Below are 18,167 nucleotides of genomic sequence, written 5' to 3'. Positions count from 1 at the left end.
TTATTGATGAGTTAAAATTAGAATGCCTGCCTAGTGGACAAAGTTCCAGCTGGCATGACAGATAAAAGCCCATTTGTCTTGATTATATTATCAAATATGCAGATGTAGCAAAAATACACCTTCCCTTATTTATTGACTCATCAGTCACTATTACACTACCCAAAGGATTTTCGCTCTACCTTTTTCACAATACAAATCATATGTATAACAAAAATATAGCTAGTAAACTAGATAATGAAGCAATATATAAAAAAGGGGGCTAGGAAAAACAAAATTAGTACATTGCCTCATATTTTTGTTTGTGAGGAAATGTCAATACTTTAACAGTAAAATTTACTAATGTAAAAAGGAAAATATGTATTTACTAACTGAAACCAATAACAAGTCGTATATAATCTGACTGGTCAAACACACAGTCATCCCTTTCCCAAAGACTGTACAATAGAATTGCATATACTTATATATCATATTATTTGTCTTGAACTATTTAAATGTTTACATAAACAAAAATAATTAAAATCATTCAAGTAAAGACAGTTATACAAACCTTGAAGCTGCACTGTAATTTTACTTTTTATTTAATTGACAGTATAATTGAAATAAAAATATGCATCAATTATAATTATTTATCAACTAAACATTTACACATGAAAAGAAAATTTAAAAATTTGAATATGTACTTTGGTATTATGATGAAAGCATATGAAAAATGCTTTAAATTACTACTCTATTAACACACACACACACACACACACACACACACACAAACACACACACAAATGCTTCCTCACAATCTTACATATTTTTTGCATAGAAATTATGCTGCACAATCATGTTATGTACACAGATGGCAAATGTTCCAAATATTTTGCTAAGGCACAAATTTAATACACATCAAAGGACAAAGAAATCACTGGTTATGAGAATAAGATAAAAGAGTTGTTGTTTCATACAGCTGTGTACATAAGACCACAATTTTACAGAGTAGCTGTCCATCTCCTTTTTAATTGCCATGTGCCCTAACTGAAACTGCTTTGAAGTAGATGATAAATTAAGTAAAACATAGTGTCAAGCATAATCAGAACCAATCTTTATCTACTATCTTTACACAATCAATTAACACATGGCTGACCAACCAAGACGAATCAGGCGTTGCATGTATCATGTCAGCAAGTTCTAGAGTGAGACAGAGGTCCATTAAATTTCTTGTGCTTCAGATATAACTTTTTTCATTATTTTTTTCCCAGATTATTTTTTCAATGATTGGTGAGAACAAAATCAATTTAGGGATTGTTCTGTAGTATAAAAATATGAAATAATCTTCATTCTAAGCATGTATAGGTCTGTTAAGGATAAGAATCAGGAAGAACCACTGAATATCCCACCTAAATATTACCATGACAAGGATGTGAACTTGAATCTTTGTGGACATAACTTCATATTGTACTGTACAGTCACTTGTTCCCTATACTGACAGTCTATCACTTTGATAGGTGATAACAAGGAGAATGCAGTATGAGATGTATGAAGAGACAATTATTACAACATTTATACTTATAACTCTCATGGCCTTCAGGTGAAGGACCACAATATACCTCTAATCAGTCTTAGGCAAGTAAGTATTTCACCTTAATATAGGAAGTGTGGAATGAGAACAATGACTAAATATACTGCTGCTGTTAGTTACCTCCATATTCAGATATCTTGCTCTACCAGTGACTGTGTGTCTCAAACTCAACAAAAAAAGGTTATATAATGTAGACATAAAGTTCCCATCTAAAAACATGAGACAGTGTTCTTAAGGCTTTGACAGCTTTGTCAGTTATGAACCTTTACAAAATTCGCTTCATGCACATGAAAATGTACTCAAAAATAAAATTAAGAATTCATTTCATACTGGTCATATGTGGTTTGTTCCAGAAAACTGGAGTGGTGAACCAAATCAAAGTGACCATAATAGAGTTAATAATGTATACAAGTTAAATCAACTTACATAAGAATTTAAGGAAATGTTAGACACATGTGAGAGATAAGCGAGGACTGAGAGGTCTGTAGGAAAGAAAGTAAAAGTGTAGGAACAAAAGTTAATACTTAAGAATAGATTAACAATGGAAAATCCAAGGAGCTCTTACCACATCAAGGCATCAGAGACCCATATATGTTGGTCGGGTTGACTCTCTTTGATCTAAAACAATCATAGGTCCCTTTCTGTCTGAATATATCTCTTATTATATACACTGGGCTAGCTGACAATTATTTATACACTTAAAAGAAAATTATACATTTATCAAACATCTGCCTTAAAAGGAAATTATTCACTTTATTTCATAGAGTAAATATTCAATACAATTGTTAGTTTTCATTATTATACTTAAATGTAATATAGAAATTCCTACGAAAATCAATAAATAACATATTCATCTATAATTGCATAATAGTTACTGACCAGAAACATAAATATGAATGCCAAAAGTCAAAACATGAGTCTGACAGAAGTGACATTTTCTTAATTTCATATATATATATATATATATATATATATATATATATATATATATATATATATATATATATATATATATATATATATATATATATATATATATATATATATACAGGTACCTCTCAATTATTGCGTGTTCCTGGTGAGTCTGGATAATGTTGATTTTGTGTAACATAAACACTTTTCTCAAACTATAGTGTTATGCATGTTCTGCACAAAGCCTGGTGCCCAGTGCATAATCATCAAACTGAATCAGAATCAAAGTTAAATCTGTTTGTGTGTGTGTGTGTGTGTGTGTGTGTGTGTGTGTGTGTGTGTGTGTGTGTGATGTGAATTTTGATTTGTATCACATCACATTATAATGCTTTTCAACATCACATGTAGTTTGTACCACAGTGCCTCCTAGGGCCTCTCAGGCCAGTTCACACCCTTACTGTATCGCGCCCGCACGTACATGTTTGTGTCCTGTTACTTTCCATAGAATATACAGACTTTAGTTTATTCAGTGTTTGTCTATCCCATCATTACAAATACAGACAACAACCTGAACAACTGCGTTAAATCAAATTCACGTATTCAAAACTTGAATAAAATGAGAGGTACCTGCATATATATATATATATATATATATATATATATATATATATATATATATATATATATATATATATATATATATATATATATATATATATATATATAAAAAAACAAATCTATGGATATTTCAGATCTGATTCCTATATTCATTTATTTCCTCAAAAGATATGTACATATGCACAATATTGTCCATTCTTCTTGTACTGTTATTTTAAACAATGAAACAATCACAGTCAACTTGGAAGTGGCCTATACATCTACCTATACCAACATGAGGAGACAAATAACAAAGCAACAAAAACACACACACACACACACATGCACACACACCACACACACACACACACACATACACATTGCTAAGAGGGAAGAGGCTCGAGAAAGTCCCTTTCAATCACAGCTTCTATGTGAGCTAGAGAAAAAGTTGAAGGGGTGGAGGTGCAAGACAGTGAACTTGCAGCCGATGATGTCTGTCCACTACCTGAGGGTGCTGCTGCAGAGGGAAAGGAACTGGAGTGTGGCTGGTTCACACTGGCTCCAGCAGGGGCAAAGCAAGGGGACACTAGGGTGTTAAAGAAGGGCTGCAGGTCATTAAGTGTGTTGATGCTCGTCACAGTCAGCATCAGGTGGCCAGGCCGGTACTCCAGTACTCTATTGTTTTTGGGTCCAGTCTGAAAACCAAGGAGTAACATTATGTAAAACTAAGGAGTAACATTATGTAAAGGAACATCTTCAGGTTTTCTGATTATTTAATACTGTGACTCATTTGTTGATCAAATTTCAATTTCAATTCTTTTCAATTACTAAATTCTGGTCATTTACTAAATAAAACCACTGCATCACATTCTGTAAGACTGCTATCCTCTTTTATTCATCTTAATGAGTAAAGTAATTAATGAGTATCTCTGTACCTTATTTGCCATTAGCTTAGCAATTCTGGCAATGTGAGGCACAAAGTCACAACTCTTGAGGAGGATGGTTCCGGCACCCTCCATCTCTTCGGCATTTGAGGTGGGGATGGGGCCAACAAATGCCCATCGATACCTTAAACACAAAATATCTTGTTAAAAATAAGATTTTAACAAAAAGAAGAAAAAAAAATAATGAAACAGTAAGCTTATTGACTTAGCTGTTTTCTATCAATTTCTTTAAGACAGAAATTGGCCCTGATTTTCAGTTGTTTCTTGTAAAAGCATAAGTAAGTAAAGATTGACAAGAAAATGGTCTTCCACAACAACCAATCTGGCAAAAATACTTTCAAAATGTAAGCTTGAATATTCATGAAGAGATACAGCACTTAATCACTGGATTTAGTGATGTGTGAAGCAGTTTAAGAATGAAGCAATGTGTATCCATGAGGATATTTGTGTGACCCTGCTATGTAGAAGTGAAACATATAGGTAAGAAATCAAGAGTGAAGATAGTGAGAATAAACACCTGCAGACTACACAGGAAGAAGGGGGCAAACGAGGTCATTTAAAACCATCAGCTACTGAGTGCCACTTTTGAAAAATTAAGTGAATTATATTTCAAACCTTTCAACATTTAATATGCCATTACTATTGAACTAATCAAGATTTGACACCAAATCAAGATTTGACACCATTCTTTATTTTTTTAATGGAGCTGAAAGCATCTACTTTTATGGTACACCATCATGGAAAAAATAAATGGCATTTAGGAATAAAACACTTTGTCAACTTCATTTCTGTGGAACTGGACCCCAATATTCTATGAATAAAATATCTACATTCCTTTCCCACAAACTAACTTACCATAATGTCTGTATATCTCAACAAAATGACATTATTATTAAAAGAATAAGCCTCCACTCCCAAAATTAACCATCAGTTTGCTGATACTACCCTTCTTGTTGACCTGTATTTCCTTTCCATCAAGTTGGATAATCACAATATTTTGTGTCTAAAGGTAGTTAAAGATGTTGAACCACAAGCAGGAACTCGAGCATGGGTGGTGCATGGCACTGTATGATTCATAAACACTAGCTATTGGTTTGCTTGGTGAATCTGGGGTTGGGTGACGTGTTTCTTGATCCATATCGTACATCAGCGTTCCTCTCAGGGTAGGGAAGAGAGGGATGTGGGTGATCTTTTCTCCTCTGGCATTACATATTCATATTTTTCTATCCATTTTTTCCCAAATGCATCTATTTTGACCGTCCATCCTGTTTATAATGTAGTTATTAACAAACAGAACATTTTTTCTTTAACCCATCAACTTACATTTGAAATTGTGGAAGATGTTGGGCAGGCAGGGCAAGCATCAAATCCAGGAGTTTGCAGGCTGCCAAGTAGAGGGTGAGCCAGGCTGGGTGGTTGTGGGCATTGAGGCCATTTTGTGTGCTGAACACCCAGGAAGAGTCCAGAGTAGACAGTCTCTTCAAGTGAGAGCTGTTAAAAATCGAGTGTTAAGGTATCTGGCTGACAATAGCAAGGTTGTTAAGGTATGGGGTTTATGAGTGATATGTCAACATGAATATAAACCACTTTTGAGTGAATGTAAAAGACATTCAGCTAAACCATCAATTAGGTTCAACATACATGTAATGTGTATATTATAACATAATGTGAATGTGTGAATGTATGTCGTATCGCCATGGCCCAGTGGCGCCAGGACGTTACACACAGACATTCACATTATGTTATAATATACACATTACAATCCCACCACTACAGTACTTCATGTATTCAGCTAAGACTATGCAGAAGTGCAGAAGCAAATGCATATATAAGCATGCTAGTGATGTGATGAAACTCAGAAATAACTACCATAGGTTTTCAGTTCACTAATCACTTTTCCCGCCGGGAGTATGGGCGGCAAGTAAGTGAAGTGCTCCCCATTAGTTAGTTGATGACTTTTAGAAGAAATAACTGCTTTCCAGTGTTGGTTTGGTTACCATGTTATGAAATGTTACATTCGAGCAGCTGCATGCACCTTACTTGTGATTAAGTCGTATTATCAAATACTATTACAATATTTCTATGACGTTCCTTAAGGATGTACAGATACTATAACAATTTATAAGGAAAAGTAAATCTGCTCTTATTGAATAATAATAATTTTGCTCATGAGGAATGCCATTGACCAAACTACTATTTTATCCAAAATGTGTCTATTCACCATGGTTAAGTTTTTGTGATAGTCTTACAACTTTCCTTTTCACCCATTTGCAACAAGCTAGTTATCCCATACCTTCCAATCAGAGATAGCAGAGTACTTTTGTTGCCTATCACCTTTTCCTGTCCCCTAGCCCTTCACTTCCCCTAGCCATTGCTGTTGGTGTTAGTTTAAATAAACGTGTCATAGGAAGATGCAGATGAATGTGCACATACTTATGTGAGGGCATAATAAATGATGAGAATGCAACAAATCTTCAAATGTAATGAATGCAATACCTTATTTCTTTAGATGAAAAATTGTTAGACAAAGTATCAATATGCATCATGCACTTAAAAATTACAACATTAATATATCCTATCTAGTGGTTATTAAACCATTGTAATACACTGACCACCAAAAGCTTCCCAATATGGTTATAACTCAAACCTTCTGTGAGTTAAGGAAAAACATTTAACCTCTAAAAAATCAGGGGGAAAATACAAAACAATCATAACAAAACATCATAACAATATGTAAGGCAGCTCGCACACCGATGCAACCAGTTACATGAAACCAATCGCACGCAACTGGTCGCATATGATCAATTGCCTTGAGGTCCTCACACAAGAGCGATTTTTGTTTTTTGTTTCAACAATGTCATCAGACGAGAAGGACGTGATTTTGCTTTGGTGCATAAGCAGAAGGAAAAAGAGAAGATCATGGGTTCATTCATATTTTATAAAAAATGCATGTGTATGTATGGATGTGGACCCTGTGAAATTTCAAGAATTTCACAGAATGTCTAAAGAAACCTTCAATGAACTAGTAGTTTGTTTGGTGGGCCCCAAGATATTTAAGAAGGATATAAATTACAGAACAGCAAAATCTATGAGCGTTGTAAATGTGTAGTTGTAAATGCACAGATATTTTTCTATTTCTTGTACAAATTTAATGTTCCTGACTTGCTCGTCACTCGCCATTGAAGCAACAGCCATGGCCCTGGCGGCTGGCGTTCAGAGCCACAGAACACCCTCTCCTCAGTGAGTTCACAATGCAACTGATCGCCACATGACCAGCATAGCCAGTTGCGCAGCGATCAGTTATACGCAACCGCAGTTTCAGTCGCCTCGATGTGAAGGGTTCAAAAGAAACCAATGTGTCAGTTGCAATGTAACTTGTTGCGGCGTCATAAGCAACTGGTTTCAAGCAACTGGTTTCATCGGTGTGCGAGCTGCCTAATTGTTACCTTCTTGTCTATAAGAAAACTAAAATGGCACAACATTGTTATAATTCTATCTAAAGGGGATTTTATCCTCTCAGGGGTTCTATCTCCCTCTCCATGGCTAGCAATCAGCCCAATCCCTGATTTTGATTGATTGGGGAGGGGCCTGCAACCCCTCCCCATAAAACCCTTCTTCTAGCTCAAATCAGAATAGGAAGTGGGTTGAAGGGTTGATGCTCAAGGTGTGATCCTGATCAGGTTTTGCATGGGAGACTGACCACACAGCAGGCTCCCTAGATGCATTAGCATTGGGCCAGCTGGCCACCTATGATGGGTGCAGGACACCTTTAAGATTCCTACATCCTGAAGTGGGGAGAGCCTCCAAGCCCCATTTCTTGTTTTGGGGCTGACCAGGGTGGTGCAATAAACTTTCAAAGAGTTCTGTGTGGGGACCCCTAGCACATACTAAACCTTACAGAGGATCACCAAATGCCTCTCTTGCAGTATCAGCTCAAAAGGCTAAAGGTAGATATTGGTGAAACTTTGAGAAGAGGTCTGACAGTGACGAAATACACCTACTACTGGTTGGGCATGAGCGAAGGTACCCATCTTAGGGGGTAGCTACAGACATCTCCAGCCAGTGTCAGCAATTTGTTGTTGACGTTACTTCACTTGATGATCATACAGTGCAAGTGAGGTTAAAGCACATTTTGGGCTTAATGTATTTAATGCAATGTGAGCTACTACTGAGACGTGTGAAAGTGAAAAGCAGCAGGTGTTCTATGCCAAAATCTCCATATTAGACAAGTGCCCCCCTAGGATCCATACATGATCTTGGGTAACTTGAATGTTACTACAAGCATTGAGAAAGTAGACTGAGTTATATGTTGTCCCCATGGCTCTGGTACCATGCATGCACACACGCACGCACTTATGCACACATGGACCTGCACACATACGGACGCACGCACCCACACCCACACCCACACCTTACTCATTATCGGAAGGATGTTGAATCTCCAAGTTGTCACATTAAATCAAACAAACATATTTTGCTTTAGGGAATGAACCTGGTAAGCTTACCTGATTTCAAAAACATATAATTATGACCATGCAATAATGAGAAAAAAATGCTAAATTATGAATAAATTACTGTCACTCAATAATCTTTCATATCGCATAAAGGAAATGTTGACCATTAATGCATGAATATAGATGAACCAACAGCTAGCAAAACTATTGAGTAAACTTTTAAATCAGCTACAGCTACATGAGCAGAAAATATCATATTAATCAAAATGGAAAGTGAAGGTAAAGATGCAAGCTCTACATAGGGATCAGCAGGCAAATACATTGGGGGTATTTTGAGAATTATAAGTAATTTTTTTTAAATACTTGAAAAAAAAAATATATATATATATATATATATATATATATATATATATATATATATATATATATATATATATATATATATATATATATATATATATATATATATATATATATATAAACTGCAGTACAAACATGCTTCATAGAGATGATATTTTTTTCAGTGAAATTATCACAAAATACTCCCAAATTTCTAAAGAATCAGTAACAGCTACTAATGCCATCAATTACCTTCCCCCTTTTTTGCTGCTCACCACCACCGCATCACCAACACGTGCAAATTTGGGAAGAAATAATATCTATTATAAATGATGATCCTTGTGTGTCTCAGAGATCCTCTAGCAACAGTAGTGTGTGTGAAAATCTCTACACAGTATCATATTTACCATCAACAATACTATCTTTTCACATAAACAGTGTGGGGTTTATATTACTGTTCTCACAAATACAGTGCAATATCAATCATGTGCAAAACATTGCTAAAATACAAACTGACAAAATTTCAAAAATTACTAAAGAAAAATTTCTCATATTAGGAGAGCTTACTGTAAGTACATTGCTTTATTTAGAATGGCATGAGCCTTAATTCTAAACATGATACGTCGAGACAGAACATGTGGATTTATGTCTTTGAGTGTGCATGTGTGTGTGTGTGTTTGCATAAATAACTAATGTAAAGCTGTCCACACAGCAAATACACCTACATAAGAGGATGTATCCATCAAATGCAACTCACCTGAACTGTTCAGAGTCAGTAGCTAGCTCCTGCTCCATCATGAGGAACACCTGAACTAGTTCAGTGATGATGACTGGCCACAACGACGTCACCCCTCGAGGAGACAAACGCAGCAGCAGCACACGAAAGCACAACAGCACCTGCGACACCAGGAGAGGAACCACCTGCCCCAATCGGGTCACTTCAGCCAAACGTTCTGAAATATATCATAGCAACTTCTCCAAACTTCTCAACCTCTCAAAAAATGACTATAAATAAAGGAGCAAAATATACAGGTAAAATTTGAAACTTGTATTCAATCATAAATATTTTACCAGGAGTGGATTTTTCTTTTGGCTACTGTTTATGGTAAGTCAACTGTTTAAATTTTAACAAATGATATTCTTTAAGACTTTGTTATGTAGTTGCAAAGTCTGCTAAATTAAAAATTAATGGAAAAGTTCAATGAATCAAGATGACATTTAGTTGAATAGACCATTGAACAAAAATTTATTGGACTGAATCTATATGCATGTGACACAATGTCAATTTCTGAGACACATGATATGAACATATAAATATATTAGAAACATTATTCATGGCTTACCTCAAACTAAGGGGGTTTGTTGTTTGTTGTGTAATGGAACTGCATTAGATTGTATGGAAAATTCCATTAAATTAAAAAAAATGGTAGAAGTTTGTTTTAATTGAAAAGGAGTGGCTCAAATTAATCCACTAAACCAAGTTTCCTCTACTTTGGTTTCCGAGGTCACAGAAGGCAGTATTTTCTGTCCTAGCTGTTAAATCTTGTTCCTTTGCCTCTCCCTGGGCAGTTAACACAAGGGGAGGACATGGTCATGGTGCACAAGCCCTAGTCTCTCGATGCTAATGACATGATCTACCTCCCTTTGTTTATTTCCTTTTTGTACCTATGATGCCCTCAATACTTTAGCAGGTATTAATTTTCTCTACTTAACCAACTACCCTTCCAAGAAATACTTGCCATTTGTGTGCTCAGGTGGTTCACTATTTTCTTGCCTGCCTTACACAGAAATGGAGTCATGTCACAAACATGACTAATGCAAAACTTGTCAATGATGGCAAAAAAATTTAAATATTGTAACATTTTGGTGCTGACATGAGTGTCCTGAAACACCTACAATGAGTAATGTCAAATTCAAATACTCACTGTCTTTTATGCTCTGGTGTATCAAATTACTTACAATGTATATCTGAAAACATACAACATTCTTACCCTGAATATCTGGAATGTGACGCATGTACTGATCTGTCTCAGAACAGAAAATAGTAAAGGCAAGCCTCTTCAGCAGGCCAGCTCTTGTCTCATACTCTGACTCCTTGCTGGAGAATAGGCTGAGGGATCCTCCTTGAGATAATGAAACTCGGCCTGTAAAAGATAAGTAAAATATAGTTTGCTAATATTTCTATTTTCATTTACTCATATATTAATATATCATCATTTACACCAGAGACAGTTCAAAGGCAAAAACATAGGGAATAAAAAAGCCTGCAAATCACTGCTCCCACACAGAGGACAGAAGGTATCTACTTACTTAACAATTCTTTAAATACACTTTTATCATGGGTGCAGAGGTAGTCAACAATGGTGCGCCAGTAGGTAAGTATTGGAGGCAGCATCATGAAGGTGTGGGTGTCAAGGAGCAGGTCCAGCACATCCCTTCGCCAGGCCCGCACTGTGTACTGGTACCCAGCCAAGGACGACAACAGCTGCGAGCACGCTGCAAACGCTGGCATGTTGCTGCGCCTGACACAGGGATGAGAAGAAAATATGAAATAGTTTCATTCCTACTTCTGACCATAATCCACCAACAGTATTGAATATAAATGCAAAATATATTTATGCTTACACAAATTTCATAACCAAATATTATAAGAATAAGAAGACATTGAATAGAGACTAGGCTGAATATCATGGGATGGGCCTTGCCAAAATTCTCATATGAGTGTAAATAGAAAAGTTAAAGAGAGGATATATAATCTAAAGTCTTAAAGCCACTGTTGCTGAACAACTCACATGTGATTGCGAAGGTATGGCACCACATGAGCCATAATATTGGTGAGCAGAGGCACCACCTTGTCTTTCTCTTCACTCACATAAAGCACATCTAACAAAGGTGCTAAAAGTTCAGCCAGCACACTCAGAGCTGCCACACTGTAGACTGAAGCATCTGACACAGGAAAATATTTCAATCACAACACTGGACTGATCAGAAGTATGATTACCAAGATTTGCATTATATTTTTCATACAACTAAAGAAAGTTACTATAAAGAATGCATCCAAATTATGCATGCAGAAGATGGAGGTAAAAGGTGAAACTATCGGCTACAACAGTCAATCAGTTATTACCTACCATTAACACCTTCCTTTTTCTCTGGATTCTCCGTCTTGACAGTTAGGTTACGCCGCAGCCAGGTGGTTGGCTCCAGACCTGAGCCAGCAATGTTACTGCATGACTCTAAGAGTTTGCTTGACACCTCCTATTGGGAGCAGGAAAAACTATTAACTTTAGTACATTTTTTACAGAGAGCATATGTGCTTTCCACATCTTACTGTATGGAAAACACTTTGAAATCAAGAATTTTTTAAGCAAAAGCTGTATTTACAAGAGACCACTGTATTTCTTATATGTCACTGACTTCTTCAGCTGGCCTATTTTTTACCAGAGGCAGGGTGAGGAGTTAAAACACAGCCCATGTATTCTCCATACAAGTCACAATTCTCAGTCTAAACCTACTGGATTGTCCAAAGTAACATATCTTTCAGTCAACACGTGGTCGCCCTCAACTACTTTCCATGCTGAGAGCGACCATGTGTAGGCGAGATGTGAAAAAGTTTAGCTTCCCAAACAGAAGCATTGAGCTATGTAATAGGCTGGAGGAGGAGGTGGTTTGTGCAAGAAACATTCATGATTTTAAGGAAAAGTTGGACAAGAGCGGATATGGAGACGGGACAGCGCGAGCATAGCTCTTTTCCCGTATGTCACAACTAGGTAAATACATCTCCTTTCCCTTTAAAAATGGGTAGTGTGTATGTGTGTGTATGTGTGTGTGTGTGTGTGTGTGTGTGTGTGTGTATAAATATGCAGAAGAAAAATGTTTTAGAGAGGTAGCAGGATAAAAGCAGCTGTCCCATTTTGGCTGAGATAATTCTAATATGTGGGAATACAGATGTCAAGAATTTTAAAATAAGCATCAAAAGGCTGACCTGCAACTCCTTGACATCCTTTTTCTCTTGCAGTTGGGGAGCTCGCTGAACAAACTCATTAAGCGTAGCAAGGAGAACAAGCTGAGCTGGGGGAGAGAGGGTCAATGTTCCCTCCTTCACCATGGACAGCAAGGAGGCCCAACACTCCCCAAGTTGAGACCCAGGACATTGCTGAGCATACACATAGAAGACTTGCAACACACTCACTTCCAGAGGCAAGGTCTGATGGGAGTGATAAAAAATGGATATGTATGAATAACATTTTTCAATCTTGCACACACATCTCCGTCTCAAATTACACAGGATGCTAGAAAAAGATTGACCATACATTTTCCTTGAGAATGTACATTAATCTATTGTACCATCAACCCATTCAGGCAGTTCATTACTGAAAACCTTTAATAATGATGATTTCCAAAAAGTATAAATGTAGTATTCTGACTCATATATTAGTAGCATATCCTTCTCTCTCTCTCTCTCTCTCTCTCTCTCTCTCTCTCTCTCTCTCTCTCTCTCTCTCTCTCTCTCTCTCTCTCAAAAAAAAAAAAAAGATAACTGAAGTTGATGCATTTCCACTACAAACTACACTAATCTAAGGCACATTACCTTCGAGAATTTACTTTTAAATGCACAAAACCAGACAATGAAGATATATCATACCTTCTGACTATATATACAACACACAACATTAGAAATGGATCCCTTACCTGCTGGGAGCCTTCGACAATGGGTGGTTGCTTTACCACCTGCCTCACAGTGGCTACAAGGGTGTGTAGGGGCAACACACGCAGCAGGGACATCATCTCCACCAGAGCCAGCTGCTGCACACACCCAGCCCATAGCAGCCCTCCAACACTACTTTGTTTCATGTGAATGCCATTGTTTGAGCTGCTGTTCTTGGTGTTTAGAGCATCTGCTGCAGCAATACCAATACTCTGTGGAAGAAATTTTGCCTTGCTCAAGTAAATAAGTTTCATACTACTGAACACTTACAATTTATTGCCAGGGATTTAGATGATTCTGTAACAAACATGAAGCATATTTTAATCATGTTTCAAATACAGGCATGGTATTTATTCATTAATAGACACTTGTCTCTTGAGCTTCTTCACAATCATTTCCAATAAAAATAAACTAAGAAAATAGGAAAGAAAATCTCTTACCTGCCAGACAACACTAACAGCTGCAAGGAGATGAGGTGTTTGATGGTGACATATAGGTGACAATAACTCCACTATTTGTTGTCTAACACCCTTCCTACTTCCCATGATGGAAGTGCCCTCCTGTGTTTCCCCTGTGGCTACCCACAATGATAGCAGTGCTGAAATTATTCGTGGAAGGTGACACAAGAGGGTGTGCCGGGCACAAGCTTGTGGGTCCAGGTTGCTGTTATCAACAGGGGCATCAAGAATTTCACCCACTGGAGAAAACACATGTAACAAATTGTACAATATCTGACCAGCAGTCTGACCAGCTGGGGTGGTAGATGATGGTGAATAGGAGGAAGAACCAAATGCTGGAGACTGTGCTGCATCCAGGAGACAAAAATGAACAGTGGTGGTGAGATACTGCAGCAGGGTGAGGGTATAGTCAGGAGGTGTTTGAGGTGCCTGTGTTCCAGGTTTGTAATAGCTTGCCATGTGCTCCAGCAGCTCACAAATCAGGGAAGTTACACGAAGGCTGTTGCTGGGGAGGGAGGGGCCCATGTGAGGCAGCGATGCAGTGAACAAGTGCAGCCAAGCTCCATGAAGGTGCCGCATGTGGTGATGGCCCAGTGCTGCTGTTACCACCTCCATGAACATGGGCTGAGCTGGAATGGGCTGTCCAGGCTGGTACTTGGCTGAATTTATCCCCGAGTACTTCATACTGACACTAGGTGGGTCCTTCACAACCCCACTCTCAGCTCGATCAGCAGCCAAGATATCCTCCAGGCGAATTAGAGCAAGAGTGAGGTCAATAACTCGAGCAAGGTAAGTTTCTAGCCTAGCAATATTACAAGACTGACTGGGAAGGCCAGAATTGTAGTCCAGTATTTCTTCAGTAAAAGTCCGAGGCTCTTGGGATGCTGTGTTGTTTCCATTTATAGCATGTACAGTAGACAATAAGCAATGCAAAACACACTTCTGTACTTTACACTTGCTCAGCAGATCAGTGATGTATGGTATGAACCCCCGAGGAGAATCTGTCACCACTGAAGACAGGTGAGAGAAAACAAGGCTGAGTACCTCAGAGGATGCCACCTGTACTTCCTGGTTGTCTCTCAAGTGCTCATCTCTTAATCTAAGGTGTGGAAGGCAGGGGTAGTATGAGCGAAGGTAATAAAGGCACACAGTGATAACAACTTGCAGGTACATTGTAGATCGAAACTGACTAACCATGTCATTGGCATTTCCACCATCAAATCCATCCCCGAAGACTGATCGGCGGTGCCTTGCCAATAAAATTATTAGTGGTGATGCTGACTGTAATGAGCTAATGCTTGTTGATGCAAGTGTCAACAGAGATAGTTTAGGCTGTGCTTCAATTATGTTTCTCAAGAGTGATAATCCATTGAGACACTGCCCACTGTCAACTATCTGCATGTACAGAAGCATGTGTGAGTGGAAAGGATGTCTGCTTTGTTCAGAGGTAACATCACTCACAACTGACTGAGAGATTGTATCTTGTTCACTAGACCCATCACTCTCAGGGTCTCTGAAATGTGTAGATACAACAGCATCAACAATATCTTCCAAAATGCCCTGAACCATCTGATTTGATGTCCATTCTTCAACATCACTCGCTTCTTCTTCCACACCAATGAGTGAGTTTCTCTTGACCTCTTCAAGTAATACTGTTGTAGATGACTTTTGGTAACTACCATTCTGTATCCTTATTGCATTAGAAATATTTGAAGGCTTATTCATCTTAGCAATATCCTCCATGTCTATCCAGGGATGTTGGGTGAAAGGGTTCACCATAACAGATATTGGGGACTGTCGCTGAGGTTGACTGCAGCTTGAGGGCAATTCAAATTCTGTGAAGTTGGCATGATGTGTGACAATTTTCTTATTATCTCCTGACAGTGATGTAAGGGCCAATATGTGCTTATTTGAGGCTATTGCTTGTCTGCTTTTTGAGTGAGGTTGCCTGCCTTCCTTGCTGACATGGTACACAACTTCCCCCCCTTCAGAGCTGATGGCATAGATCTGAGACTCTTCAAACACACACTTGTTCCCCTGACCCTGTTGGGGGGGAGGCAGCTTCTCAATGTTGACGTGCTGCACGCTGACTCTGCGTGTGTGGGGATGGAGCAGCAGCACCAGGATGGGGTCAATGAGGCGACCCATGTCATTGCGCTGGAGAGAGGAAGTGAGCCATGCATGGGCAAGACTCCGTTCTGACCCACTGCTGCCTTGCAAGCGCTCCACCATCAAAAACAAACATCTGCAATTAGAGATGAAGGCTGCACATAATTTTTTCTATGGCAACTCTGATAATACTCACAATTTGACCTTGAAGTCAGTTTCAAGGTGGTTATGAATTTCTAATAACTAAGTTGAATAATTAGCATCTAACAATATCAGTATTTATATATAAAAACCACTCCTCTGAATTTTTTTCTATAGGAGCAGTGCTTAGCAGGCATTTTTTCATTATTGTTTCCTTTTTTTTTTTGCCCTGGAGCCATTTCCTTTGCTGTTAAAAAAAAAAAGTGACACCAGCACTGAAGTTCATTTTACTCTTCAGAACACTTTTGAGTACCTGTCAAAACCTGGCTTTTTCCCAGAAGCTCCAAGTGCAACTGTGCGGGACACCTGCCAGAAGGTCATCCACTGCAACATGGCAGCGCTGTCACACTCTGCCCGCACTCCTCCATGACTCCAAAGAACACCATTCTGCAGGTAATAAAATGCATAATAAAGACCGATGCTGTTTTGAGGAGACATCATTTGTATGTGATATGTATGTGACATTATTTGCATGTGATAAGTTTAACCCCTTGGTGCATGATCAGTTTCAATAAGTTTTATTTTCCATGACTATTTGCATTCTCACCCCTTTGACCTTTTGACCCCTGCGCCAATAGGTCAAGGGGATAATACTTTCATTAAATTCAACTGTTCACCATCCTACACCCTTTTCTCCTCCTCCTCCTCCTCCTCCTCCTCCTCCTCATCATCATCATCATCATAATCATGTTTTGAACATAAGAGAAAGTTACTCAAAGAACAGGAAAACAGAGAAATGATAATGAAAAATCTCATACACTAAAATTAAGCATATGACATCCTCAGTTGTAAGGGAAAAATGTATACCACTGCTCAAGAGGCAAGTAAACCATACACTTAAATCTATTATTTAATCCAATCTCTTGTAGTATGAAATGAAAAGCAACTTTGACTATAACGATACAATATAAGCAGCAGAATTAGGAGCAATTCTTTTTATCAGTTTCTTAAATACTTTAAGATGATGAGTATTTTAACCCCCTCTGACCGCAAAAGTTTTCTCGGGAGATCCCCCTGAACGCAAAAGTCAGCGGAAAATGAACTTTGAAAGGCAGATCACATTAGACAGATTCTTGTTGAAAAAGGAATCTAGTGAGAGTGCAAATGTTAGTGAGCCACAGCCCTCCACTAGTGGGTTCACAGGAATCACACCAGGAGACGAGTTACCAGATGGTGACTCGTCCTCCGACGAATAACCCTCCTCCTCCCCACCCTTCTCCCCTCCTCTTCTACGTTATCCATCACCAGCCTTCACTCACGGTAAGTACAAATCAAAATTATGAAAAAATTTACATGGAAATTTTTGTAAACTTAAGGTTTTGCTAAGGTTAGAACGAATTACCTGATTTATAGGTAGCGGTAGTCAAACTTTTTGATACTCGAACAGCCATTTGGAATGAATTAAGTTCGAGTATTGAGTCTCCACTGTATGTGATGACAGCGGTATCAATGTCATTGTGGTGTTAAGTAGATGAAAAAGTTACAATAAAAAGTAGATTCGTGGTAAATAATCGTAAGAACATGTACCTCATTTTTGAGAGAGCAGGTTGGTAGCTGGCGAGTTAGAGCTAGAAGCATTTGTCTCTCCACTACAGATGTGGGTGACTGGGGTGAGGCTGAGGTGAGAGTGGCACTGCAACTTGAAGGTAAAGTCAGGCTGTGTAGCTGCAGCAGGAGTTCTGTGCTGCTGACATGGAACTGACTCAGACTTGCTTCTAAGTATGTCCACAATTGACTGGCAACATGCTGGAAAAAGGGTGCACATGAAAAAAAAATAAAAAATGAGGGGTTCAATCAATTGATCTATGGGCATTAAGGTTTTACAGTGAGGGGTCATTGGCCCCACCTAAGCAAATCCACACCAGGGATTGGATTGAC

General features: G+C 38.2%; 1 protein-coding gene across 4 annotated transcripts in view; it reads right to left on the bottom strand.

Moving 5' to 3' along the window:
- Window positions 1–342: 342 nt before the first annotated feature.
- LOC127004123 (protein dopey-1 homolog) overlaps window positions 343–18,167 on the bottom strand; it is a 30,504-nt gene continuing 12,679 nt past the window's right edge. For 3 of the 4 annotated variants that reach the window (XM_050871507.1, XM_050871505.1, XM_050871508.1), the window contains 14 exons: window positions 17,817–18,035; window positions 16,543–16,676; window positions 13,962–16,224; window positions 13,506–13,733; window positions 12,799–13,020; window positions 11,945–12,071; window positions 11,606–11,759; window positions 11,124–11,335; window positions 10,805–10,957; window positions 9,571–9,766; window positions 9,066–9,080; window positions 5,344–5,511; window positions 4,012–4,144; window positions 343–3,771 (listed from right to left, as the gene is read on the bottom strand). In XM_050871507.1, the coding sequence (XP_050727464.1) occupies window positions 3,460–3,771; window positions 4,012–4,144; window positions 5,344–5,511; window positions 9,066–9,080; window positions 9,571–9,766; window positions 10,805–10,957; window positions 11,124–11,335; window positions 11,606–11,759; window positions 11,945–12,071; window positions 12,799–13,020; window positions 13,506–13,733; window positions 13,962–16,224; window positions 16,543–16,676; window positions 17,817–18,035 (4,536 nt within the window). In that variant the 3' untranslated portion in view covers window positions 343–3,459. The remainder of the gene's footprint in view (window positions 3,772–4,011; window positions 4,145–5,343; window positions 5,512–9,065; window positions 9,081–9,570; window positions 9,767–10,804; window positions 10,958–11,123; window positions 11,336–11,605; window positions 11,760–11,944; window positions 12,072–12,798; window positions 13,021–13,505; window positions 13,734–13,961; window positions 16,225–16,542; window positions 16,677–17,816; window positions 18,036–18,167) is intronic. The other variant, XM_050871506.1, reaches the window with a different exon arrangement.

Source organism: Eriocheir sinensis, chromosome 27 (genome assembly GCF_024679095.1).
Source record: "Eriocheir sinensis breed Jianghai 21 chromosome 27, ASM2467909v1, whole genome shotgun sequence".
Classification (NCBI taxonomy): Eukaryota; Metazoa; Arthropoda; class Malacostraca; order Decapoda; family Varunidae; genus Eriocheir; species Eriocheir sinensis.
Note: the sequence above shows the minus strand (reverse complement) of the source record. Positions and strands in the feature narration are given on the sequence as shown.